General features: G+C 39.3%; 1 protein-coding gene across 2 annotated transcripts in view; it reads left to right on the forward strand.

Annotated features, from left to right (window-relative positions):
* CDH13 (cadherin 13) overlaps positions 1-24,266 on the forward strand; it is a 441,709-nt gene that overhangs the window by 243,779 nt on the left and 173,664 nt on the right. For both annotated transcript variants that reach the window (XM_058034103.1, XM_058034102.1), the window contains exon 6: positions 9,904-10,048. In XM_058034103.1, the coding sequence (XP_057890086.1) occupies positions 9,904-10,048 (145 nt within the window). The remainder of the gene's footprint in view (positions 1-9,903; positions 10,049-24,266) is intronic.

Raw genomic sequence — 24,266 nt, forward strand, 5'->3', positions numbered from 1 at the left:
CAGCAGATGCTTGCTGATCCTTCAGGAATCACATTAGAGCTATTTGACTACTCAGAAAAGACTTTTACTGTGTTAATTCACCTAATTTGAGACTCATTGACTAAATCTCCCTTTATTCACAATTAATGCAGAGAGATGGCCCAACATGTTAACAGTGACAAAGACTCAGTTAAGAGAGAGAGAAGAGGTAATTTGAAATGACATTTTATTTTGGATCAGGCTGCCCTGGGAATATCTTTCCTCTACATCCATGTCTGCAAACTACTTTTCTACTATAATAATGTGGAAACTGCTCAGATAATTTTTTTTTTTTTTCTGTGAATGAAATATAGATTTAATAGGGAAAAACCACTACACTGCTGGAATGAAACAGAGGAACTGCTCAGTGATCTGGGATGTGCTGATCTGTCTGGCTGCCCTTACCAGGAAGATCAGCTGTCTGAATTATAAAAATATCAGCCACAAACACCCTTTTGGAAAAAAACCAAACTACTGGGCATAATGTGAAATTCAAAGCTGACTGCAGACAAAATCAGCAAAAACTCCTTTAGTTGGGATGACAGGGCAGGATGAAGAGAGTTTTGTTACCTCCAGTGCTTGCACATCATCACAGCTGCTGAGAGCATGGAGTGCAGCAGGGAAAGCCAGACTCTAACTCTGAATACTTCTGGGCTATATTTGAAATATTTACCCTCACACATGTCAAAAGTCTTAATAAATCAGCTTCCAAGCTATGGAGGGAGATCAATAAACTCACTTTTACTGACGAGCGCAACCAAACCCGGCAGGGAGGGAGTTGTGATGATGCTTCCCACACCTTTTATCATCAGCATGGAAATGTGTCAGCTTTGGCTCACAAACAGGCAAAAAGTGCCAAATGTTTACTAGACAGGGTTTGAGGAGGAAGGCGAGGGCTGTTCCATGGTCAAACAGGCAGATTCCAGTTGGTAAAGTGGGTGCTCTGGGTAAAGGAGAGGATGCCTTGGGAAAGAAGTTTTAGAAGGAGATTTAGAAGCAGAAAAAAAATAAATAACTAATGAATACAATTAAATACATAAATGATAGATACAAAACCAGAAGTCTTAACAGTTTATCACCCCATCCTATGTGCTGGAGGAGACACCTTGTGTCACAATCCAATCCTTCTGCGATGGGAGATTTGCAGCTCTGGAATTTTAATGGGCTTTGTAAGGCATGGCCCTTGCAGCCTGGTCATCTCAACTCTGTGAGCAGAGACAAATAAATCTCATCTGGTTCTCTTTTCCTGCCTTCTGAGACCAACTTTCCAAAAGGTGAAGTTTAGGAATGCTATGGAATGCATCTTACAAGGCTGTGACAAATGCAGTGTATAAAGTATGGTGATAGCATTTCAAATTTTGAATAGCAGAGCAATTTTATTTACAGGAAAAGCAAATTTTTCTGCATCTCCACCAGGAGAACACTTGTCTCTGAAGTGTTTTCTTCATTGACACTTGGATCCCAAGCACTCTTGTTTTTCTCTTGGATGGGCTCTGAAGGAGTCCTGGCTGCAGCTGTGCCCTGGAGCTCAGACAGGGTGGGAGGATGAGCTCCAGGATGTCACCCCAGGAATGTGACAGGGCTGGAAAAGGCAGCAGTGACCTGCAGGCCCTCCAGGGCAGCCTGTAAAATCTGTACAGGTGCTTTTGTAACTTGCCTTGTTACTCAAACACAGGGACACCTGAGCTGTTCCCTCTGTTGTGCTATCAGCCTGGGTCATCCTTGACTTCAGAGACCTCTTCCTCCTCGTTTGCAGGAACAGATGTTTTAAGCAATAACAACAAAGCCAAATCCATGTACGTGTGATATATCCCTGGCATTTGCACTGACCTTTATTTCTTATGCCTAAAGAAGTTTTTTCCTTGGCACTGATGCATTTGGGATCTTGCATTTCAGTTCCTGGTCTGATTAACTGCAGGCTCTCTCTGACCCTGTTGCTTCTTGCATCCTTCCACGAGTTGAAATCTGTTCAACTCTTGCCACTTCCTCCACTTTTGGAGTTATTTTTGAGCAGCCAGAATGGTGAGCAGTGTCAAACAATGCCAGGAGCTATTTAAAAGTGCAAAGCCATTTTTTTCAGTTTTTCTTTGCTAAATGTCTTTATTGCTTTTGTGGTGCAGCATAGAGTCTAAAAATTCTGCCCCAGCTTATGTCTTAATCTTTTATTTCAGCCCTACTTTGTCTCTTTTTGATTTCTTGAATATTTTTGTGGTGATTAGAATTGATTGCTTTGGTGAATCCTGATACCTCCTCTGTCTCCCTCACCCCCTCTCCCTTTTTGTTGAGGGGATCAACATGTGCTCTCTTGTGATATGGGAAGATTTTAATTAGATTTTAATTTACATGATCATCCTTAATACTTCTGCTCTGTGTGAAGTACACGTGGCTGCTTGAAGAGCTGTGCTGCTCCTCAGATTTGAGGGATGTTCTTCTCATTTGTTCACTGAGGTTATTTTTGGAGTGGGCATTCTCATTTCAGCTCCTAGATAATACTTAACAGGATGGATGCTTCAGAAGTTATTTTAATTTGATTTTTGTAGCCATATGAGAGATTCTTTGAGGCTTTCTCTTGGAAGGATGCATAAAATTATTTTCACTCGTGCTTTTGTGTCTTTAAAGTTGTAGAATAATGTGTAACTGGGGGGAAAATTATATACTGAGAGGACAACTGGGTTTTCAAAGATCTTTCAAAGGTGTTTTGATTTTAATAGGATACATTATCCAGTCTCATAAGGCACTTTGAAAAATCACACTGTGCACATGTTGGTAGCTTAATAATCTTTGTAAATCTAATTTTACATTACTTGCTCAGCAAGAGATGGAATATCTCTATCAGTCTTGTGTGCAGAGATCAAAAACCCAGATTCAAGCTTGATTTAAATTTTGTCTGGTCTGTGGCTTTGGCGAAGTCATTTCATCTCTGTCTCCCACCCTTTGCTTATCTTATTTCTGTGACTGATTCTCTTTTGAAACACTCTGGGGCTGTTGGTCCCATCGTAATTAATCAGGATAGTTCAGTTTGAGCACCTCAGACCTGCTTTGTGTCCATCCCAAAATGGGGATTTTGTGGGTTTTGGAGGGTTTGTAAACGCACCCATTTGCTCTGTGAGGGGGGCAGGATCCTGGAGCAGCTCCTGCCATCCCATCTCCTGCCCACAGAAGAGAGAATTTTGGGATAATGTCAGAATCTTCCCTGCTCTGCTCCCAGTTCCTTTGTTGCTGTGACTTTTTGCATGACATTAAACCCAGTTTTCCCTCATGCAGCCTGACTGTGTCCTAGAAAGTGACATTTCTCAGGGGGACTGGAGTTCACAGGGACACATCTGGGGCAAAACATGGACAGGAGCTTTGGAAAACTGCTGGTTACTAGTGGCTGATATTATATAAAATCTTAAATGTTCTGTGAATATCAAAAGTATATTTATATTATATATAAATATATATATATATATATATAATATTTATAATGTTTGCAAAGAGTTGTTTATTAAAAATATTTAAACCTTAAAATAAGAAATCTTAAATTAACAGTCACAAGAACTCACAAGGAAATCTTGTCTGGCCCAAACTGACTTGAAAAACCCCTGAAAATACCAATTACTGCTTGCTGACCCCTTTGTTCTTATAAATTAAAACCAGCCTCAGGAATAGGTGGCAAAAACTATGAGATGAAGTTATCCATTTTGTGGGTTTATTTTTTCAGTTGATATACAAAAATCTGCTATAAAATCCCAAACTGTTTATTTTATATTTTAATGAGACAAAAACATCAAAATAATTTTTAGAATTGAACACAAGGCAGAGTTCATTTCGGTATAAGATTTTTATGAGTACGTAATTAATGTATTTTTTCTGCACTTTATGCCATCATTCTCTACAATTTTGGGGTTTTTATATTCCTCCTCTGTGATTTTTTTCATGGAAAAGGGGCCATTTTATACTTAGAACAGAGAAAAATTTCCAGGCTTTAAGCTGTACAGAAAACAACACTTTTTTAAACAATATTGTGATTCAGAGACACAGCTGGGGAAGAAAATGCATTTCCTGTGACACTAATGGTGGCACAGTGCATACATTCAATTAGATAATGAATTCATAATTGCTTGGTTTCCAGCTATGGAGCAATTTAATACATTAAAACCAAAAAATATTAAATGCATGGCATTGTGGCTTCATTTTTCAGCAAGGAGCACATTCCAGTGATGGAATTTCCCAGGAATATTCTGGCTTTCCTGGATTGCCAGTGCCAGGTTTTCCTCTTGAAAAAGAGTTTCTGATCTTATCTCAAGGCAGCAGGAGCTGCAGGTACAAGGAGATTTTGGAACTGGCCTGTGCTGATTGAAAAATGGCCAAGAAAATGTTGTTGTGCTTTGCCCTACAAAGGAAAGGTGAACAATGGAGAGATTTACTGCGCAAAAAATCATGTGGAAAATCATGTGCAGGAAGCTGTTATTTAATTAAATTTAATTAAGGCTCTAAGAGCTTTCTGACTTGGGCTGGTTTTGTTTAAAGAAGAAACAGTTGAAATAACTTGGGAATGTTGATTTGACAGTCACAGAAAAACCCCCTTGGTGACAGGTCCAGATGCAACTTGAGCTTTGGAAAGGCAAAAGGTCCTTTTTGTCAAAAGTGTATAAATTTGGCAGAACTTGCTATGTTATGCTTCACAAATTAAAATATGATTTAGACCCTGACCTTTGAGTCCACTGACGTGACTAATTATTAAAATATTATGCCCACTGCCTTAAAAACCAGAAATAAAAGCACATATTTGACTGTTTATAATATTAAATTCCTCTTTCTTTCCTTAAAATTTCTATTAATGCATTTACAAACCTTTACATCTGAAGTGATCAAATATGAAGTGACTCTTGCTGAAGAATTCACTCCTTGTCTCTTTGCAGAGATAGAAGTCTTGGACTTTTAAAAAAAATAGTTTAATTAATGCACAGAGTTAAGAGATAGTTGTGCTAAGAAAATAGGAACTGTGTAATAATTAATTTTTGAGATGGATGCAGTAGGAATAAAGCCTGTGGAAGATTTTCCTGGAGCATTTACATGGCTAATTAATCCCTTTCCACCTTGGCTCTGGCTCTGAGTGCAGGTGAAATTCTCTAATTGCAGGTAATGGTGCTGGGTTTGCCATCATCTGTGCAGTTCTACTCTGGTGGTCGACAGAATTCTGTTTAACTCTGAAAAACTGTTTATTTTTGTTTGGCATCCTCTCCCTCCATCTCTTATGGAGCAATATAACAATTAGCTCATGTTTTATTCATGCTCTTAAATCAGGAAAATTTACTTGTAATTAGTTTCTCTTTGTCTAAATTATTGTCTTCTCTGAGTTGTGTTTGTTAGGTAATTGCATAAAGTTTTTACTACAACCTTGCACTATAAAGAGAATTTCTTTACTACATTTTATGACCTAGATGTGGCCAAATTTTCTTTTCTTACCAGGAAATTGCCTGAATGAAAGATCCATAAGTCCTTAGTGTAAATCCACACTTAAAAAATTGATAATAAATAAACCTAACAAGTATTTTCAATAATTAATCTGATCAATAAATAAATCTAGCAGTGATTAGAATCACTGAGGTGGGGCAGGTGGTGGTGTTGCAGTATTTTGGATGGTGCAGTGCTCCTGTGAATCTGGAAATAAGGAACAAGTAGAAAAACCATCTGTTGAAACAAATGGAAAACTTCCACGAGAAACATTCCTGTGGGCAACAAATTGGAAATTAAAATTAGATGGCGGGTAATGACTAAATAACCTGTCTTAGGCTTTAAAGATAATTAAGCACTAAAAGATATTCCAGATTTACTTATAAAAATCTCCAAATTTATGATATAATTTTATGTGGGCCATTGGCTGGCTGGCTGCAAAGTGAAAATAGACATTTATATGCAGAGAAGGAAGGTGGCTCTCCAGAATCATTTCACCAAAAGCAATAAATGAATGAAAACAACCCTTCTGTGAAGAGAAACCTTTGAAATTACTTGAAGTAATGGTAAGGACGAGACTGGTTATCTTTTCATGTAAATGTTATTGCTGACTGCAGAGTAGAAAGGATTCAAGACTGTTTAAAATAAAGCAGAAAGCTTAAAATGAGCAACTTTGGATAAGCTTAACTTCTGATGAGATCATTATATTTGGGATGATGAAAGATCCTTGCTTTGCATATGCTGAGGGAAATTGAATGGGAAGCCTTGAAATAATCCATTTTCAGCAGGGAGAGGGTTCAGTGGGAGTTTGCCAGATAGGAATAGATTTTATCCTGCCTGCAGTTTGGGGGTTTATGCTTTTCCCTGTCCCATTGCTGTGCCTGATTTGATCAGTGATCAAATGATCGGGGTTTCTGAGCTGTGTTGGGGCACCAGCCAAAGTCTGCTTTGCATCTGATCATGGAGTTTTGTGCTGCGGGGTGCAAAGTCTCTCCAAAAGCCTTGATTATCTTTTGTGGTTTGCATGTACACTTGTGTCAGAAATGAAACTGGGATTTAGCCTCAAGAGCTGCTGAAAATCACAGGTTAGATGACGATGAGCATGACTTCATCATCATCATTGATTCATGGTTTGGGTTCATTTCTACCCCCATGAACATAATTCCGTAATTTTAAGTGGGAAAGCATCAGTTTTTCACAAAATAAACAGCCTCAGAACTGTGCAGGTTGGGGTTTTTTCTTTCAATTTGTTCAAATCTGTCTTTATGCTTAGCACATGTCCTTGGAGCTGCATTGTTATAGTCAGGTAGGAGCTTAAACCCTTTCTGAATGTGCCATTCCAATTTCTTGTTATCAAAAGAATTAATTCAGTATTTTTCCTACATCAGCCAAGTTTTACATTAAAACCAGAGAAGCTTTCTTGCCTTCTGCATTGAAAGGCTGAAATCTCACAGTTCTGTTAGTTGGGACAATCTCATTTCCCACCTGGTTTTATTTACAGCCTGTTCAAAGTGCCAATATTGTCTTTTACTTGAATGCTTTTCTCACTTGCATGTGTTGTGTTTTTGGAAATAACAATTTACTTCTGCTGTTATTTTGTGAGTGGGTTTTATTGATTTTTTTTGTTTTGTTTTAATTTGGGGTGTTTTTGTTAGATTTTCATGAGGAAGCTACATAAAATATCAGACAGCTTCTTTCACAAACTGGTCATATAAAGAATGATGGCCATAACTTCAGTGCTGCAGGTTTTTATTTTGAAAAAATTGTAGAATGGGTTTAAAAGGAGCTGGTGAGTTAACTCAATGATTAGGACAGGATTGAAAATTATTGTACAAAGATGAATAAAATAAAGTCCTCAACAATCTTAATAAAATGAAGAAGATATCATGTAACTGTTCCTACAGGCTGTCATGCCAAATTTTTTGGACAGTTGCTCTCAGATGCAGTGGACTTGGCAAAGATAAAGTAAATCTATTTCAGTGATTAATAAGAATCCTCTATTCTTTTCTTTAATCTGTGCAAGTCTGAGAAAAAACCCCAAAAACTGGTGTTAGATCAGCCTTTGTTTTAAATGACTTACAATTCTGATAAAGCAGCTGAAGCAGTTTTTAAATTTAGGCAAGTCTTTGTTCTTTCCAATGAACAGCACAGTCACTTGATACTGAGAGATAGATTAGGAGCAAATTATCTTGAATTTGAAAATTAATTTCCTGGAATTTCACAGGGAAATATTGCCATTCTTTCACTTCCCAAAGCAATTAACGTGGTTTTGATGAGTCAGTTTTACTGTGATAAAGTGTCCAGCTCTGGAGTCTTCAGCACAGGGATGATGTGGAGATGTGGGTCCAGAGGAGGCCACAAAAATGAGCAGGGGAACACTTCTCCTGTAAGGACGAGCTCAGAGACTTGGGGTGCTCAGCCCCAAATCTGATCACAGGGTTTTGTGCTGTGAGGTGTAAAATTTCACCTAAAGCCTTGATTAACCTTTGTGGTTTGCATGTAAAGAGAAGAAAAGGCCCCAGGAAGACCTTAGAGCCCTTTTCAGGGGATAACAGGAGGGTGGGGGATAAACATTTAGCAGGGCTTTGACAGGACAAAGAGAAATGGTTTTGAACAAAAAGAGATTTGAATTAGATACTGGGAGAGGGAAATTAAAATAAGGATGGTAAAATATTGATGTGGTTTGCCTAGAGATGAGGTGGATGTTCCATCCCTGGAACGCTTCAAGGGCAGGTTGGGTGGGATTTGGAGCAACCTGCTCCAGTGAAAGGTTTCCCTGCCCATGGCAGGGGCTGGAAATAGATGAACTTTAAGGTCCTTTCCAAGCTAAATTATTTTATGATTCTTTTTTCAGTAGTTTCCAGCTGTAGCTAAAACTGTATCTGACTTTAATGTAGTTCAGGAATGGAATCACTTTTCCTTTCCCATCACATCCCATGGCAAAGATTCCTGCATTGGCTTTGGAGCTCAGAGCTGAACAACCCCAAAAGTTGAAGGGGAGCTGCTCCCAGAAATCTTCAGCTGTGCCAAAGCTGCTGGAATCATTCCAACCAGAATGTTTGTCTGCCTTTAAGCTGTTAATCCATATAATAAAAAATAAGGCTTGGGAAAGGTTTGCAAGAACAATTCCCAGGCAAGTGAGGCTAAGCAGTGTGTAGATGTTAAAATGGACTGTGACACTATTTACAAACAGTGCCTGTGAGTAGGTGTCTCACTCATAACAAATACTCCTACTCACACCCAACACATTGAATTAAAAAAGTGGAAGGTATTTATGAGCATAACAGAAAACAGAGAAAGGTGATAATAAGCCATTCATTTTAATAAGGAATTAGGATTCTGACCTATTTCTTTCCCAGCAGGATTTATCACTAAGTTATAAATAACTTACAGGTATAAGACAGGGCAATGAAGAATAAATTAACAGTATAAACAAAATGCTCAGAGACTTCCAGCCCCTGCTGGCTCCATTTTCTCAGGGAAAGACTGGAGAGAGTGATATTAACATCTGAGCTCAGGTTCATTTTCTGGCTGGCTTAACTCCATTAGAGTCTGGGGATGGGGAGGGCAGGTGAGAATGATAGTGGTGTCTCAGACATGTTTATTGCTGTTTTTTATTGATTTCTTGTGAGGGGAGAGAACTGCAGGTATAGCACACAGTTGCAATCTAAATTGATTTCTCTGTTGTTTAAGAAGTTTTGGCGTGGTTTGCCCTGGTGACTCACTGGGGCCTTGCACTGTAGATGGTTTGGGGGTTTGATGTACAACAGGATCTTTCTGTCCAGTTTTTGGAAGTAAAGAAAGTCCAAACAAATCTTCAGCTTGTGAATACACCCACCTGATTGAGACTGAAGATGTTCTTTCATTCTTCCACACTTGATTAGAAGACCCAGAGAAATCTGAAAATGGCCTGACAAACACTTCATGCCGTCACCATTGAAAAAATGCCTGAATGTCTACAGCATTCCTGCTTTTTTGTTTGTTTGGTTGGTTTTCATGGTTTTGTTTTCTGTTTGTTTTCAATAAGGCTTTTGGGTGAGCATTAATGTCAATTCTACCGTGATAATTCTATGTGTGTCCACTGGAGTGTGCTTGATAAAAGCAAAGAAACAAATTCTAACCAAATCTTCACATGAGTAGGATCAACTTTGCAAGGTGTCGTGTTTATTGGGGTTTTTTAAAGCTTTGGGGTTTTTTAAAGCTTTTTAATTCTTTGGGCAATGTGGCAACTTCAAGCTGCCAGGGGGTATCTCAGTTTGAATGTACATCTGTTCCTTCTTTTGTTTGGAGGAGAAATCTTCTCTGAGCCTGGTCCATAAGACTGGGCTGAAAGTGACATCTTTGGCAGGGTCTGGCCACACCGACGCTCACCAGAACTCATTTTTTCCTATCTCCTCTCACTGTGACAGTGACCTCATGACTTGATTCCTTTTTCTGCTCCCACAGCTGGAGGTGGAGGTGGTGGATATGAACGGGAAGACCTTGGACGGGCCGGTGCGCTTGGACGTCTCGGTCATCGACCAGAACGACAACAGGCCCATGTTCAAGGAGGGCCCCTACGTTGGGCACGTCATGGAGGGATCTGCCACAGGTGAGTGCCAGCCACCCACAGCTCTGGAAATTATTGTGTTTGCAGGAATCCCCATGGCAGGGAGGAATGATCAATCTTACTCCATGTTTTCAGAAGGCTAATTTATTGTTTTATGATATTATATGATATTAAAGAATACAGAAAGGATACTTAGAGAAGGCTAAAAAGATAATAATGAAAACTCTTTCCAGAGTCACAGCTTGGCCCTGATTGGCCAAAGAGTTAAAACAACTCACAGCAGAATCCAATGGAACAATCACCTGTGGGTAAACAATCTCCAAACACATTCCACATGTGAGCACAACACAGGAGAAGCAAATGAGATAAGAATTGCTTTCTTTTCCTCTGAGGCTTCTCAGCTTCGTAGGAGAAAAATCCTGGGCAAAGGGATTTTTCCAGAGAATGTGAATATGACAGAGCCTGAACAAATCCTCTGTTGATAAATGCATTATTGTCACTCTGTACAAGTTTTCTTGCTGATTTGGTGGCTCATTGGATTCTTCCTCTGTGAAAAGAAGCAGGAGCAGTACAACTTAAGGACAACAGGTAATAATTTTTTGAAAAATGAGTCTCTGCAGTAACAAAAAGTAAAAGGAAAATACCCAGAAATTAGTTGGAAATAGGAGCTTTGATTTAGGTTCATGTTTTTTCTTCATCTCTGGAATCAATGAAGACAGCCCCTAGGATATGATTAAGATTCAAACCAAATACCATGAGCAATTTCTGTGCAGAGTGGGAATTTCACTTTTTTTTTCCTGTAAGTTTAGGTACTGGAAGGGTTGTTTTTATTTGTTTATGTAGCATGAGTCTGGTAAATAACATAAATAAATGGGAAGCACATTATGAATAGACTAATGTTGTAGGGAGATTGAAATACTGAACAATGCTGATAAACAGATGTTGTAAATGCAGATACAACCGTTGCAACAAAACAAAAACACATTGATAATTAAAGTGAGTAAGGAAAATGTTCTGATTAAATTTCCTGTTGATTTTGTCTGATGAGGAAATTCTACAAGAGTGCGATACAGTTCCAAGTTTTAATGTGGGTATAACCATCCAAGTTAAACTCTTCCCTTATATTCTGTGCGCTTTCTGGTGAATTTTGCATTTTCACATAGAATTCTTCATATCTAAAAACCTGTGGGTATGAAATACATTACAAGCTGTTCCTTCAACAGATTAAATTTTTGAGGTAGATGTTTATTTACCTCACTTGTGATAAACATGTAATGAAGATATTGATGATCCTTTCAGCCAAACAAGAAACGTTTCATATTTGAGAATACAGCTGCCAGCAGAACTCTCTTTTCTTTTGTAGGTCTCTAGTACATTTTTTAACTGGCAATCCTCTATTTTTATTATCCATAAACTCTCCTTGTTTTCCTTTCCTTCCCACTCCTTATATTGAAATTTACACTTCTGATTCAGTAGAGATGTTTCTCAGCCCACCTTCCAGTGAATTCTTCTGTAATAGTTTCATCCATTTTCTCCTATTGCTGTTTGGTACTCACTCAGGTATCATTTAGCATTTTGATTGTCTTTCCTGTTGGCCAAAGTTTGAATAATTTTTCTCAACTTTCCCTCCCTTACCTTCCCTCCCTTACCCTCCAGGTATTCATCACATTAAACTTCATAACCTCATTTGCCTGGTGTCAAGAGCACCAATGCTTGCAGAATTATTTTGTGCACGATGGAACCTGTGCAATCAGGGTGGGCTGGAATCAGTCACAGCTCTCTGTGCAGATGGCACCCACTCAGCCTCCATTTCCTGGCCTTGTTTTCCACAGTTCTTCCCAACTTCTGGCACAAATCTTCAAATTATTCATCAGGCTCTGCTATTTTATCACAGAGGTTATCAGAGAATATTCTGGGCTGGAAGGGCCCCCCCAGCTGTCGTGCTGCTCCAAATCAAAGGTTGCACTGCACAGCTTGAGAGGAATCCTGATGTGTTGGCAAGTGGAATTCCTGAGTCCTTCCCTTTGCATTGCAATTGCGCTGTATTTCATTGCTGAAGCTGCAAAAGGAAGGATTTGGATGGGAATCTTGAAGGAATTTTGAATGAATTAGAGATGGAATCTCTGAGTTTTTAGATGATGATGTTTATTTTTCTTGTCTTCTATATAGGTAGGAAGGGTGACTTCAGTCACATCTTCACAGCATGCTTCAGAAGGTCACAAGATCCTTAGTTATAAGACCTTTTAAAGATTTCTTGATTAATAAAATGCTGTTAATAAAGATATTTATATTTTTGATCCAATACTTAAATATTTCATTTTATGGACTCATAGTGTAAGCTTTATTAGTTAACTTTGTTATGATACACAAACTTAAAATTCTGAATTTTGAACTTCTGGTTTACCTTTGTAACTACTTTAATTTTTTTCGATATTTTAAACTCTAAAACTCCAAACTTTCTTTGTTTTTAACTCAATGTGTTTCTGTCTTAAAGCTACATTCTTTCTTCTGTTGCTCAGAAATTACATAAACACAGAAATTACAGTGAAAAGTTGTGCCAAACCCCTTTTAGGACTCTTTTATTCTCTTCTATCTGATATAGATATAAATCCACCAAAACTGGAGAAAACAGTGTATGATTTTTGTATTTATTTAATCTATGAATAATTAAAGAGCCTTTTGAGCACAGTCCCAGTGAGGATGGCTTGAATGGTGTTTAAATAATTTTTTTTATGTTGCTAAGGCCATTCACAGTTTTGTATGTGTGACTTTTAAGCTCCCAGTAAACACCACTGGTTATTTGGACACCTACAATTTATGTGCCATCACACTCCTGGAGAGGCAATACCTGCCTATAATTATTGAGAGCACAAACTACATTACAATGAGTATTCAGCTGAATTTCAAGCTAGGGCTTGCCAGACCTTATAATTAATGATAAAAATATGTGACCGCTAGATGATATTGCTACAGATTTATTTCTTGATATATCATTCCTAGGGAAATTTAATAATATAGTTAGTTACAGTAAATTAGCTCTTTTCAGGGAAAATTGTTATCGTTCTGAAAATAGCCCAGAGTTAAATCCTAACAAAGTACACTCAAATGTGTGCTTAAAGTGACCACAGATGTGCTGAGATTTCTATTAGGCCTTTTCCTGCAGGGACTGCAAACTTGGAGGCTTTTTATCATAAATAAATGAGTTGGAAGACCAGTAGAAACTGTTTGAAGACAGGAGAACCAGTTTGATTTGTTGTTTTTATATTTATATCAGCTCCCATTCCTGGATGAGGTTGCAGTCAGCACATTTGTACCAGGAAAATAATGGCAGAGCCTGGCTCAGTGACACTGATGGCAATTTCTGGACTGACTGTAATGGGTTTTGTGCTCGCTGCACTGCTGATTTCTCACGTTTTTGTTTTCTGAATTATGACCCAGTTTATTTCCTGTAGATCTCTGATTTTCCCAGCTGCCAGCTCAAGGGTTGAGGATCTGTGTTGTGCAGCAGCCTCACCCGAGCACATCAATGAGGGTGGCCCCAATCCCATGGATTCCACAGGCAGGCAGAAACCTTTGGATATCTCACTTTTAGAGATTGGAAATTGGAGGAGGGCTCAATGAACCTGGCATCCGCCTCATTTCTCTTGCTGGAGGCACTTGACAGAAATTATTTTAAACACATCTGACATGATGTGACTTACAACAGTGTGCTGCAAACCCAGTGGGGTAAAATCTTAACTGCAGTGGTTTAGCAAAATTGCTTGAGAATTGCATTTAAAGAAAGTAACTTGTTTTCTGAGCTGCAAAATAGCCTGGATCCATTGCATCCCAGCCAAGGAGCCTGGACTGACAGATGTCTATAAATAATTGCTGGAAATAAAGGGACACTTGGAGACATTTAGAGAGGAAACAGAAGGAATTAAGAAGAATAGCCTAGAGGGTTCTGCAGTATCATAAAATAGTAATTTGTGGCGCTGGAAAAAGGAAGGGGCTGAATATCATTTCACTCTGGAAAACAGTGCAGTGGTTCAGGTAAATGAAAACTGGTGCTGAAATGGTGCCTTTTTATTTAGAACAACCTGCCAGGTTCATTGATTGGCTGTTGTTTTTGATTGTTTTAATACTTACCCTAAGTTTAATACACAGATTAATACAAATGGGATTGTATATGATAGATGGAGTCAAAAGAGTCCATGAAAGAGAAACAACAGCCCAGCTGGCTTAGCAAAGTGACAAAAATAAATTTGGCATTATTGACTTTTACACACCTGTTGCCAGCTTTGATACATTTCAAATATTCTGATACTGTTTTCCAGATTCTCTTTATTTGTGCCCTGCAATCCTTGCTGGCCTGTTGCAGAAGAAGGTTGCCAAAGCTGTAAAATGAATCAAATTGTGAAATGTCAAAGTCTTCTTCTTTCTTTTGACCTATAAATCCCAGGGGACAGAGGGAAATCACAGGGTGTTTTACAAGCTATCTTTTTGCTGAAAGATTATTTTTTTTTTTTAAGTCACAAAGAACCATTAGAAAAGGATAGTAAAGGATATAATATTTTTTATTTAGGTAAAAGTAGAATCTGGAGTTTCCAGTCTTCTCATTCTGTCTGCACCAGGGTTAGGGTGACACTTGGATCTTTTTTGTCACAGAAATTTCAGTGTTGTGCATAAATGTTTATTTCTTGGTATTCTATTGAGTTGGGTTTTTGCAGTATTAACTTAGAAGTATCTACAGATCTGACCTGCAAACAGAATTATCTCAGAAAATTCACCTCAAAACTATCTCAAAATTAATGTTTGAACCTGAAGTTTTTTGATTCCTAGCACTGTTACTCGCAGCAATATTCAGATTTAGAGGAGATTTGAATTGTCAAATGTTACATATTTAATTATGAAACTTACTGCTATGAGCTCTTGTAGAAAACAAAATAATGAATTGGAGTCAAACTGTGGATGAGGAAGCTCTGACTCAAAGGAAGCTAAAGAATAAATATTTATTTGTTAAACCAGCCTGGTTCACATCTTTTCCCCAGTCCTTCCTACTGGAGATGGAATGCTCAGCTTTGGGTATAATTCAGCAGAGCAGTTTCCAAGTTCCTTTTCTTACAGATATGTTCAGTCTTGGGCAAACTTGAAAACTTGCTGATGGCAAACTTTCAGCCATCCTTTCTTGGGATTAATCATCTGCATTTCAGCAAAACTCCGCTCGCTGCCTCAAAGCTCTTTGTAATCTGGCCTGTAAATGTAAGGGATGGGAACTAGGTAGAAACATCTGTAATGTCAATATTTAAATTTCCAAGCAGAAGCCAAGCAGCAGCCAGGCTAATTATGCACAGCTGCTTTGTATATCCCAGTAGGAAATTTTTCACAGATCTGTGTGGAATAAAATACAGCTGTATATGAATATGGTTATTGTGTGTGTGTATAGATATATCTATTTTTTTAATATGTATGATGTGCATATATTGCAGAGAGATGAGCTTATATAGACACATATCTGATCTTTTATTAGGGATTCTGGTATATTTTAGTTACTGTGTAGGTACAGATTTGCATTTACTAATAATTTGTTGCATGATGGCAGACAAAGCTGTACACCCACTGTAATCTGCCCGCTGGAAATGGAAAGGAATAACCCATTAAAGCAAGTAATTAACAGGTTCTCAGGTATGCAAGTGTGGTTAAAGCAGCGCATTTGGAGGAAATTCAAATAATCTGGTGTGTAGCAATTAGCAGATCCCTCAGGCCGGGTGTGGGATGGGAGCGTGTGGGAGCAGGAGGCTCCAGGGTTCAGTTAGTTCTGATTTCCAGCAGAATGGAGTCAAACCCAGGGAAGGCTCCAGAGCAGCTCAGGTGCACAGGCAGAGTTACTGAACTGCTTGGGAGGGCTGGAAATGAGTCACCAGCTTCAGTCCCAGACAGAAAATCCCCTCTGCACAAAAAATCCCCTCTGCCTCTCTGCACAAGTGATCTGTGTGCTCGCTGCCCCTCCTGCTAAAATGAGCTTTCTTCTTTTTTTCCATAGTTACACACTATGTATGTACCAAAATTCATCCTTATGACCAGATCAGCATCGATGCCTGATGTTTAAGGCTGTAAAAGCATGATGGTCTCTGAGCCTTGGGCAATTCATGGAGTGAAGTGCTCACAGCTCCCTGCACAGAGCAGTGATGAGTTTGGGCTCCTTTTGCATTATAGCCCAGGCTCATGAAATAAAAATGAGTATCATCTTAATCAAAGAACAAATGAATTTTTTAAAAAAATACTGGAGTTCTTGCTGGGTACTGGAAAACAAGGGCTCAAATGAATTTGTGCAGTTTGGGATGTAATTGTTTGCAAAAGGAAATTTATGTACCAATTTACTTAACAGTGCCTTTTGCACCTGGGCTTTTGCACCTGTTTTGTGCATCTCCTTCTGTTCTCTCAGAAGAGCCAGGGATGAGCTTTAAAGCTCCGAGCACTTTGGACACATGAGATAAACTCATCCATGTAATCAATAAATTGAAAGATCCTGCAGTCCCAGGAAAGCATTCTGCGAAAAATCTCATGGCTGTGTGGCAGCCTGCAGGGAGGGAGCATTGCTGCAGCCCTCTGGGCAGGCCTTATTCGTGGTATAAACCCTCAGTTTGTGTTTATTCACTTCTAAATCACCCTTTGTGGGTATTGCCTTGCCATCCCCTCTGCAGGCCAGTGCAGGAGTCAGGGGCCTGGCAGCAGCCACTCCACCATATTTCACCCAGATCCTTTAAATGCTCATGGAAAGGGTGATAAATCCCCAGGAGCTGCAATGATGTGCCACAAATTGATGATGTGGTTCCAGCTGGTGGCAGGGATGCTGCATTGAAGCCCCATCCCACCCACCCTGTGCTCACACTGAGCTGGGTGTAAATCCCATGCTGGTGTCACCAGGGCAGGTGACAGAAACAGGGACATTGCTCCAAGTGCCAAAGCAAAAAAACCCAATAAATTGTCAGTGCAGGCAGGCTTTGCCTCAGTGTGCCAACAGACACATCCATCCTGCTTTTATTGTGGGAGACATGAATGGAAAACTCAGCACTGCACAATGGCAGGATTATTTATTCCCTTTCAGGTTAACCTGATTAATTTCAATTTTAACTGAAAGCTATTATCAGATAGTGCCTTAAAATTATTTTTTAACTGTAAAATTATTTTTTCACATTTTTCTTTATTTTTTTTCTAATTTCTCCCTTTATTTCATGCCCTCACAGTTCTTCTTCCTTCCCCATCATTAAATATTGGGAGTTTAAATTGCAATGTGTCATCCCATGAAGTCACAAAGGAGTTGCACATTACCCTTGGAAGAGTGAAAGCAATTGCAATAGGAAAGGAAACCTTAGTGAGAATGACCCCACAGTAACCTATTTTTGCAGTATAAAAGGTTTGTGTTATTTTATAGAAATATTCAAAATAGTTCACTTGGCTTTAAGATACTGAGCACAACTTCTAGAAAAAGGAACTCTTTGACTTCTTCATTCAGATCACATCTGTTAAATACAGAAAATGTCCCCTTTGCTCACCACTATTCATTTCCACACACAGTTACACTATTCCTCTATAGCACTTTTCCATGGCTGTTCACCAAAAATAGGTGGGAAATTACATTTATTTTTAGATGTCAAGCTCTCCTGGAGAGCACCACTAACATGCTTGAAAGTAAGCAGGAGAGGCTTTTATAAAATGACACATTTGTACCTGAAGAACTTTCTGGAAATGTTGAAAAGTTTATTATTGGCTTTCTTGTGGAGGGAAAGGGGGAAAGGTGCTGTCAGCTGATACTGAGCTCGATTCACACTTGGGGAATGTGATAGACGGGTTGAAGGTGAGATCTCACAGTTCCTGCTTTCAACCCATCTTCTGCTCGTACATGTTGGAAACTCCAGCAGAAATGTCTTTTAAATGTGGTTTGAAGAAAATATTAACACATACATGTTCAAGACAGTGATTTTTGGGGACACAAATGCAGCTCATCATTTCTATGATTTAAGCACAGAGCTGGAAAATATTTTGAATATTTTTGATGGAAAATACACAACTTCAGGTCCATGTTTCTATTGTACAAGTCAAAGTTCTGAAGGCAAAAAAATTTGATTCCAAAGTAAAAGAAAAAAATAACTTGGATAAAGAATTTTAACTGATTTTTCCTCAATGCTTACTTATTATACTTAAATGCCACTTGTAGTTTGAAAATGGAAATTACTATGTGCTGAGAATTATGTTGGTGACAATAGTGGATGTGTTCTTGGACAGCTCTGTCCCAGCTTCAGATCTGTGTTTTAACAGTGTGAATGTTCTATTCTAAAATTAGAGTGGTAAAACCATGATCTTATGAGTAGTAGAAGGATTTAATAAAATTTCAAGAGACAGGAATATTATAAAAAATGTGATTTTGTATAAAATAGCAATATTTTCCATGCAAACCTTATGGCAGCACATCCAGGAAAGGAGATGTACATTGCTGGATGAAAATGTTTCCATTTCCTCTGTGGAATCTCTGAGAGAAAAACAAAATTTGATTTCCATTATAAAGGTAAAGAGCACAGTCTACTTTTAATATCATTTCCTTTTAATCATCAAAAGCATTGTCAGGAAACTTGGCAGGCAAATTTATTTTTAACATGGTTTTGAAATTGAGAGACACACCTCAAGACAAAGCTACTTTAATTAATGAAATAATTAGCAATACACTGCAGGTCTTGTCCATGGGGCCATATGATTACTCACTCAATTAATACATTATGAATTTTCTTCCAGTCTACTCGAGGGTGTAATTTTATTAAGCACACATGGAAACTGCATTTCTTGGCCTTGCTGATTTAGGCTCTAAAAGGGCAGAGTTTAGCTGATATCACAGAGAGAGGTAAGAAAGATTTGTTTCCCCAGTTGGGTGGGGGCAAAAAGCACCCAAAACCTAAGTTAAAAAATAAATAAAAAAGCAACCAAAACGCCCCAACTCTGTGCATTCATTCCATCAAACCCTTTTCACTTCTCTCAGATGAAGATGCGTTATTTGTTGCTCCAAGCAGAAGTCTCTCATCTGTAGTGACAACCTTTGGTCTTTGAAAATATTGCCAGTCTCAGTGTGTTTTTACAATCTGAATTTCATGATGTTTGATTAAAAAGGAATCTCTTGAACAGTCATTCTCTTTTACCATTAGCAGTTATAAACACAGTATCTTTCTTTAAAGGAGCTTTAAATTTTTAAAGAGGTGTTATTTGAAAGTTTTTTATCTGTCATTTCTTGCCATCAAGCCTGTGGTGTGTCTGAGAAGTTTGGAAGGCATCTGAAGTTAAAGGGAGTGTCTGTGAGAGATCTCTCTTAAATGACAATTCCTTGTGTCAGCTGGGATTGGCATGTTGTGAAATCAGTAGGAATGTCAGTGAAATTCACACAGGCTCACTGTTTCTAAAAGCCCCTGTACTACAAATCTGAGGCTTTGGAGATGGAATTGGCAGCCATCCCTATTTAGGGCAGCAAAAACCATCCCAGCGCTTTGATTCATAATGTAGGCCTGGATTTCTTAGAATATACAAAATTTCAGAAGGAATTCTTAGAATATACAAAATTTCAGAAGGAATTCTTAGAATATACAAAATTTCAGAAGGTTGTCAGCATCTCTGCTTGACTCTGTATGGGACTTTGCTGTCAGGATTTAATTCACCACCTTAATTTTCTTTTACATTTTGTTGCATGAACCATTAATTAACGTCATTGATCTGGCAGTTTGAATTCTTCAGCACCTGCAGCACCTTTGCTGGAAAGCTTCATGCTTAAGTACTGCTACCCAAAGCACTCGGTAAATTCTCTGAGTCAGCACCTAGGTAGCATTTTTTACTCTTCAAAAAGTTCTCCTCTGGGGCAGAGCGCCAATTATAAAAATGCAATCACAGCAGTTACATGATATTAAAATAAAACTTATGCAGTAGCACATAATAGCAAATCAAACTATTAAACAATATAGAGTTTCCTCCTGTATGCAAGAATAGGTTCTTCCTCCCACAGGCTTTGGAAGTGCCACTGTCAGAGGAATTTTAAACTTTGCAGGGTTGGGCTGGGGTTGAGGCAAGCCCTGGAATCACAGAGTCGTGGAATGGTTTGGGGGACCTTAAAGCTGATCCCATTCCATCTCTGGCAAAGTTTTTTAATCAAACATTGTGAAATTCCATTCCCTGCCATGGCAGGGACAGCTTCCACTATCCCAGATTGCTCCCAGCCCTGTCCAGCCTGGCCTTGGACACTTGCAGGGATCCAGGGGCAGCCACAGCTTCTCCAACTTGTGCCAGGGCCTCCCCACCTTCACAGGGAACAATTCCTTCCCACTACCCCACCAAACCTGCCCTTCTTCAGTTTAAAACTCTGCCCCATAAAAATCCCTACTCCTCCTGTTTATAGGGATGAGGCCAGGATGAATGTAAAATGAGTGATGGATTTCAGCTGAACTTGCTTTGGGTTCTTCCACTAACAGTTCATTGTCTTAAGGCCCAGCAAAATGGGATCTGGGTTCTTGTGATCTGGGATCTGCTTTCCATGAGTCACAGTAATTCCAGTGCCAGCAGCAGCTAAGTAAAAGTGCTTTGAGGTTTTGGTCTGACAAGTTCTGCAAAACTATGAACAAGTTGAAGGACTACTCAGATAAATTGTGTTGGAGAGAAAGCTCATACCCTGAAACTGCTCTGAGAATTTCTGGTAAATAGTGGCCAGACACTGAAAGAATATTGATAGAAACAGAAAAAATAGACATAACACTAAAATAACATAATTCTGTTAATGGAGGGACCTGAAACACTGAAATATCTCTGGTGTGGCAGTGAGTGAATGGATTTTGCACTACCTACCATCACTGGTTATCAAAGCAGATGCAGGTTTAGCAAGCAAAGTTAGCAATAAATGCAATCAACATAGCATGGCCACTTCTGATCTTGTTCTGTCAACGTTTTGTGCAGATGGGATGAGCAGCCCCCAAATGAGATTGGCCAAAGTTTAACACAGGAGATGGGTTCCCAGCTGTGGCAGAGAGGGGCCCTGGAAAACAGAGGCACAGGAGAAACATCAGCATGTTTGAACAGACAGGGTAATGGATCATGAAATTGCAGACATTACTGTTTGGGCACACTGGCGAGCATTGTTTTGCAAACTTCTTGGTTTTTTTAATTTAAACAGTTTTGCCTTCTTGAATTTAAGCTGAACTCTATCATAGCTTCTGTTAGGAAAAAACCTACAGTACTCAAAATAATTATAAGGCCAAAAGATAGACGTGCCTCTTGGGCTTGTTGTAATCTTGCTTATTTGGCAGTTTCATTTGGGGAGGTTACACTTTCAGCAGGCTTGGTGTGTGCTCCAGGCTTACCAGGAGACAACTAAAGAATTGAAATTTTGATCGTATTTTCTTAGCCAGGGAAAAAAGAAGTTAATAGTATAGCTTTTCTTTTCCAATTTTCATTTTTTGAAGGCTTGCCTTTGCTAGTTAAGATAATATAGTTTATCCATCCTCTGGGCTCTTATTTTCTCATTGCTACAGCTGTATCCCAGAAAGCTGAAATTATCAGCTTCAGGCTTCATTGCTATTGAATAAAGTTTTAACTCATTTTTCTTTCCTCTCTTTTTTTTATTTTTTTTTTTTTTCTTCAAGCTGAAGAATCCTTTTGGAAGCAAGCAGGCAGGCAAGCCTTCTGTTTTTCCCCTCTTCCTGCTTTGCAGATTACAATTTGTCTGTCAGTTCCTTTATAAGTAGCTGCTCCAACTGGAAAGTGTAGGGGAAGGACATCAAAATTCTGAATGTTTGCCTGGCTCACTCTATAGATTAAAGCAGCAGTTAGAGCATTATTAACATTCTCTTCAAAGCAGAGTGAGCAGAGGAGCCCTTGCAGTGCTCAGAGCAGCCCCAGCACAGACACATCACCAGCTGCTGATTGTGCCACCTCCTGCCAGGCGCCACAATTTGGAAACCATTTCTCAAAGAACCTTTGTTCCGAGTGTTTTTGCTGCTGAATGGAGATGTCTCTCTCCTAAATGAAACAAAATCAAATCTCCTGATAAAGGCAGAGATTGTTTTCTCAGCCCTCATCCAGGGAGAGAGGCTCTCCCGCCCAGGCTGTAGCAGGGAGATTGTTCATGCCCACCATGGCTCTATATTAAATAGATTGTTCCATAAAAAGTGTTGTGATATTTACTCAGTGCTGGTACATCCTTCTATTACTTTGGTGTGCCCTGAGGGGTTTAAACACTGTATGCTGGAGTAGAGGAAAAAAAAATCTTCCTTAGTTTATGGATTTTAGCCTTTGCATAAGCTGTGAGGATGGGTAGTGGTGATGCTGCTTAAATACTTCTAAATTTGCTTGAGCTGCAGCAGCCAAAGGAGTGAAAACATTTTTAAAAAAAGTGTTAATTAGGAGAAACCAAAAGAAGCAAAGGTTTCTTTGTTACTGTGGATTTTCTCTTGCCAATCTGGTGTACCTTAGCTGCAGGCTGGTCCCTCACAGGCCCAGGAATTACAACCTGTTGACTGCTAAATAGGTGATGTGGACCAATACTAATGAGGATCTGTGGAGCAGCTCCTTGTTCCTGGCAGCCAAAGGGAGAAGAGAAGGGTATTTCATGGTTTGCTCCTCTGCCTAGGGACACTGAATTTACATATGGCCTAAAACTGCTGATCAGAGCTAATCTCCCTGATCATTATAGCTTGAAGAAAGGTTTAATATTCAGGATGTTCTGAAGGTTTTTTCCCTAAACAAAAATAGGCTGCATGAAAAGTGGGCCATTGGCAAGCCAGGGCTGGGAGCTGCTGCCAAGAATTTTAATGGCCTGATGCTAAGCACCGAGGGCTTGTGCTCCAGTAAAACTTTTTGTAGCTTTTCTCCCAGATACTTGTTGGGTTTATTCTGTTGTCTCAAGCCTGCCCTGAAGCACATTTTTCCTCAGACTGATCTGAGGGGACTTCAGAGATCAAGAGGCAGAGGGATGTGGCTGCTGCACAGTGTTGGCAGCACAGTGGGATTGCCATGGGATGTCCTTCAGTCCTGCTCTCCTTGACAGCTGTCCTGGTGGGATGTGTCAATGTTTTCTTCTCACTCCTGGCAGTGCTTGGAGAGAAGGGACACGAAGATTTTTGGGGTGGGATTCTTCCTTTCTCCTCACTTTTTTTGTTTTAAAAGTTTGCAAATGAATTGCCAGCTTTTGTCTTTCATTCCTCATCATCCAGGGCCCAGGACAGCTGGAAGCTGAGGGGAATGTACCACTGAGAATAATGCTTCCTCACTCTCCCAAAATTCTAATTTAGGTCAAATTTCTGAGAAAACCAGAACCAGCCAGTTTATTTCTAAATGATTTCCTGCAAAATGCAGGATTTACTCTGCGGATCCATTTAGGTTTCATCCATATTTGTATTTATGTATTTACAGCAGTCTTGTTCCACCATTATCCAGCATTTGCTTTTATCCAGTGGCTAAAAAATTAACACCTTTCATCTTTGCTTTGTAGTGAAAAGGGGGAGATACTTTCAAGAAATTAAAGTCCTGGTTAGAAATTGCAACTGCAGATGTCTTCCCACTGAAAATAGACTGGGAAAAAAAGTGTTCTTTTTCCTGGGTTATTTTTTTTTTTTGCTTTGGTGTTTTGTGGGTTTTTGTTTTTTCCTGGGTTAATAAAAAGAAAAAAACTAAAAAGATCAACACTCCACTGTGTTGTCCACTCACCAGAAGTGTGGAGAAAAAAACACTGGAATGTTTTTAGGGGCTGCTGGCCATGAGAAGCTGCTGGGGGCTCTGGTGGTGGCTGTGTTTGTTCCATCCCACCCACGCTGTGTCCCGTGGCTCCTCTCTGATCTCTGTGTAGAATCTTTTCTCTCCCTGTGGCTGTGGCAGGTCTGGGGTGCTCTCACCTTCCAGAGCAGCATTTCCTCCCCTCTCTGACCCTGCCTGGTGCTGAGGAACAGGCTCAGAGAGCCTCGGAGCTGCGAGGGCAAAGCTTGGTAGGGATAAGGCAGGAATTGAAATAATTTTGCCTTCCAGCACTGTTGACCTCTTCTGCATCACATATGCTGTGTGTTTTCTCATATGTTAAATTGCAAACTCCAGAAGACGGATTTTGCAATTTTATTTTTTGTTTAATTTATTTCTTAAAGGGTACTGACTTGGGGTTTTTTTTTCTTTAAATGTGTAAGAGATCTTTTCAGGAGAGCATCTTGGATCTCTGGAGTGGCTTTGATAATCTCAGCTTTGATGTGAGTTGTGACCTTGTGATCTGTGA

The sequence above is a fragment of the Melospiza georgiana genome, chromosome 14 (assembly GCF_028018845.1).
Source record: "Melospiza georgiana isolate bMelGeo1 chromosome 14, bMelGeo1.pri, whole genome shotgun sequence".
Taxonomy (NCBI): domain Eukaryota; kingdom Metazoa; phylum Chordata; class Aves; order Passeriformes; family Passerellidae; genus Melospiza; species Melospiza georgiana.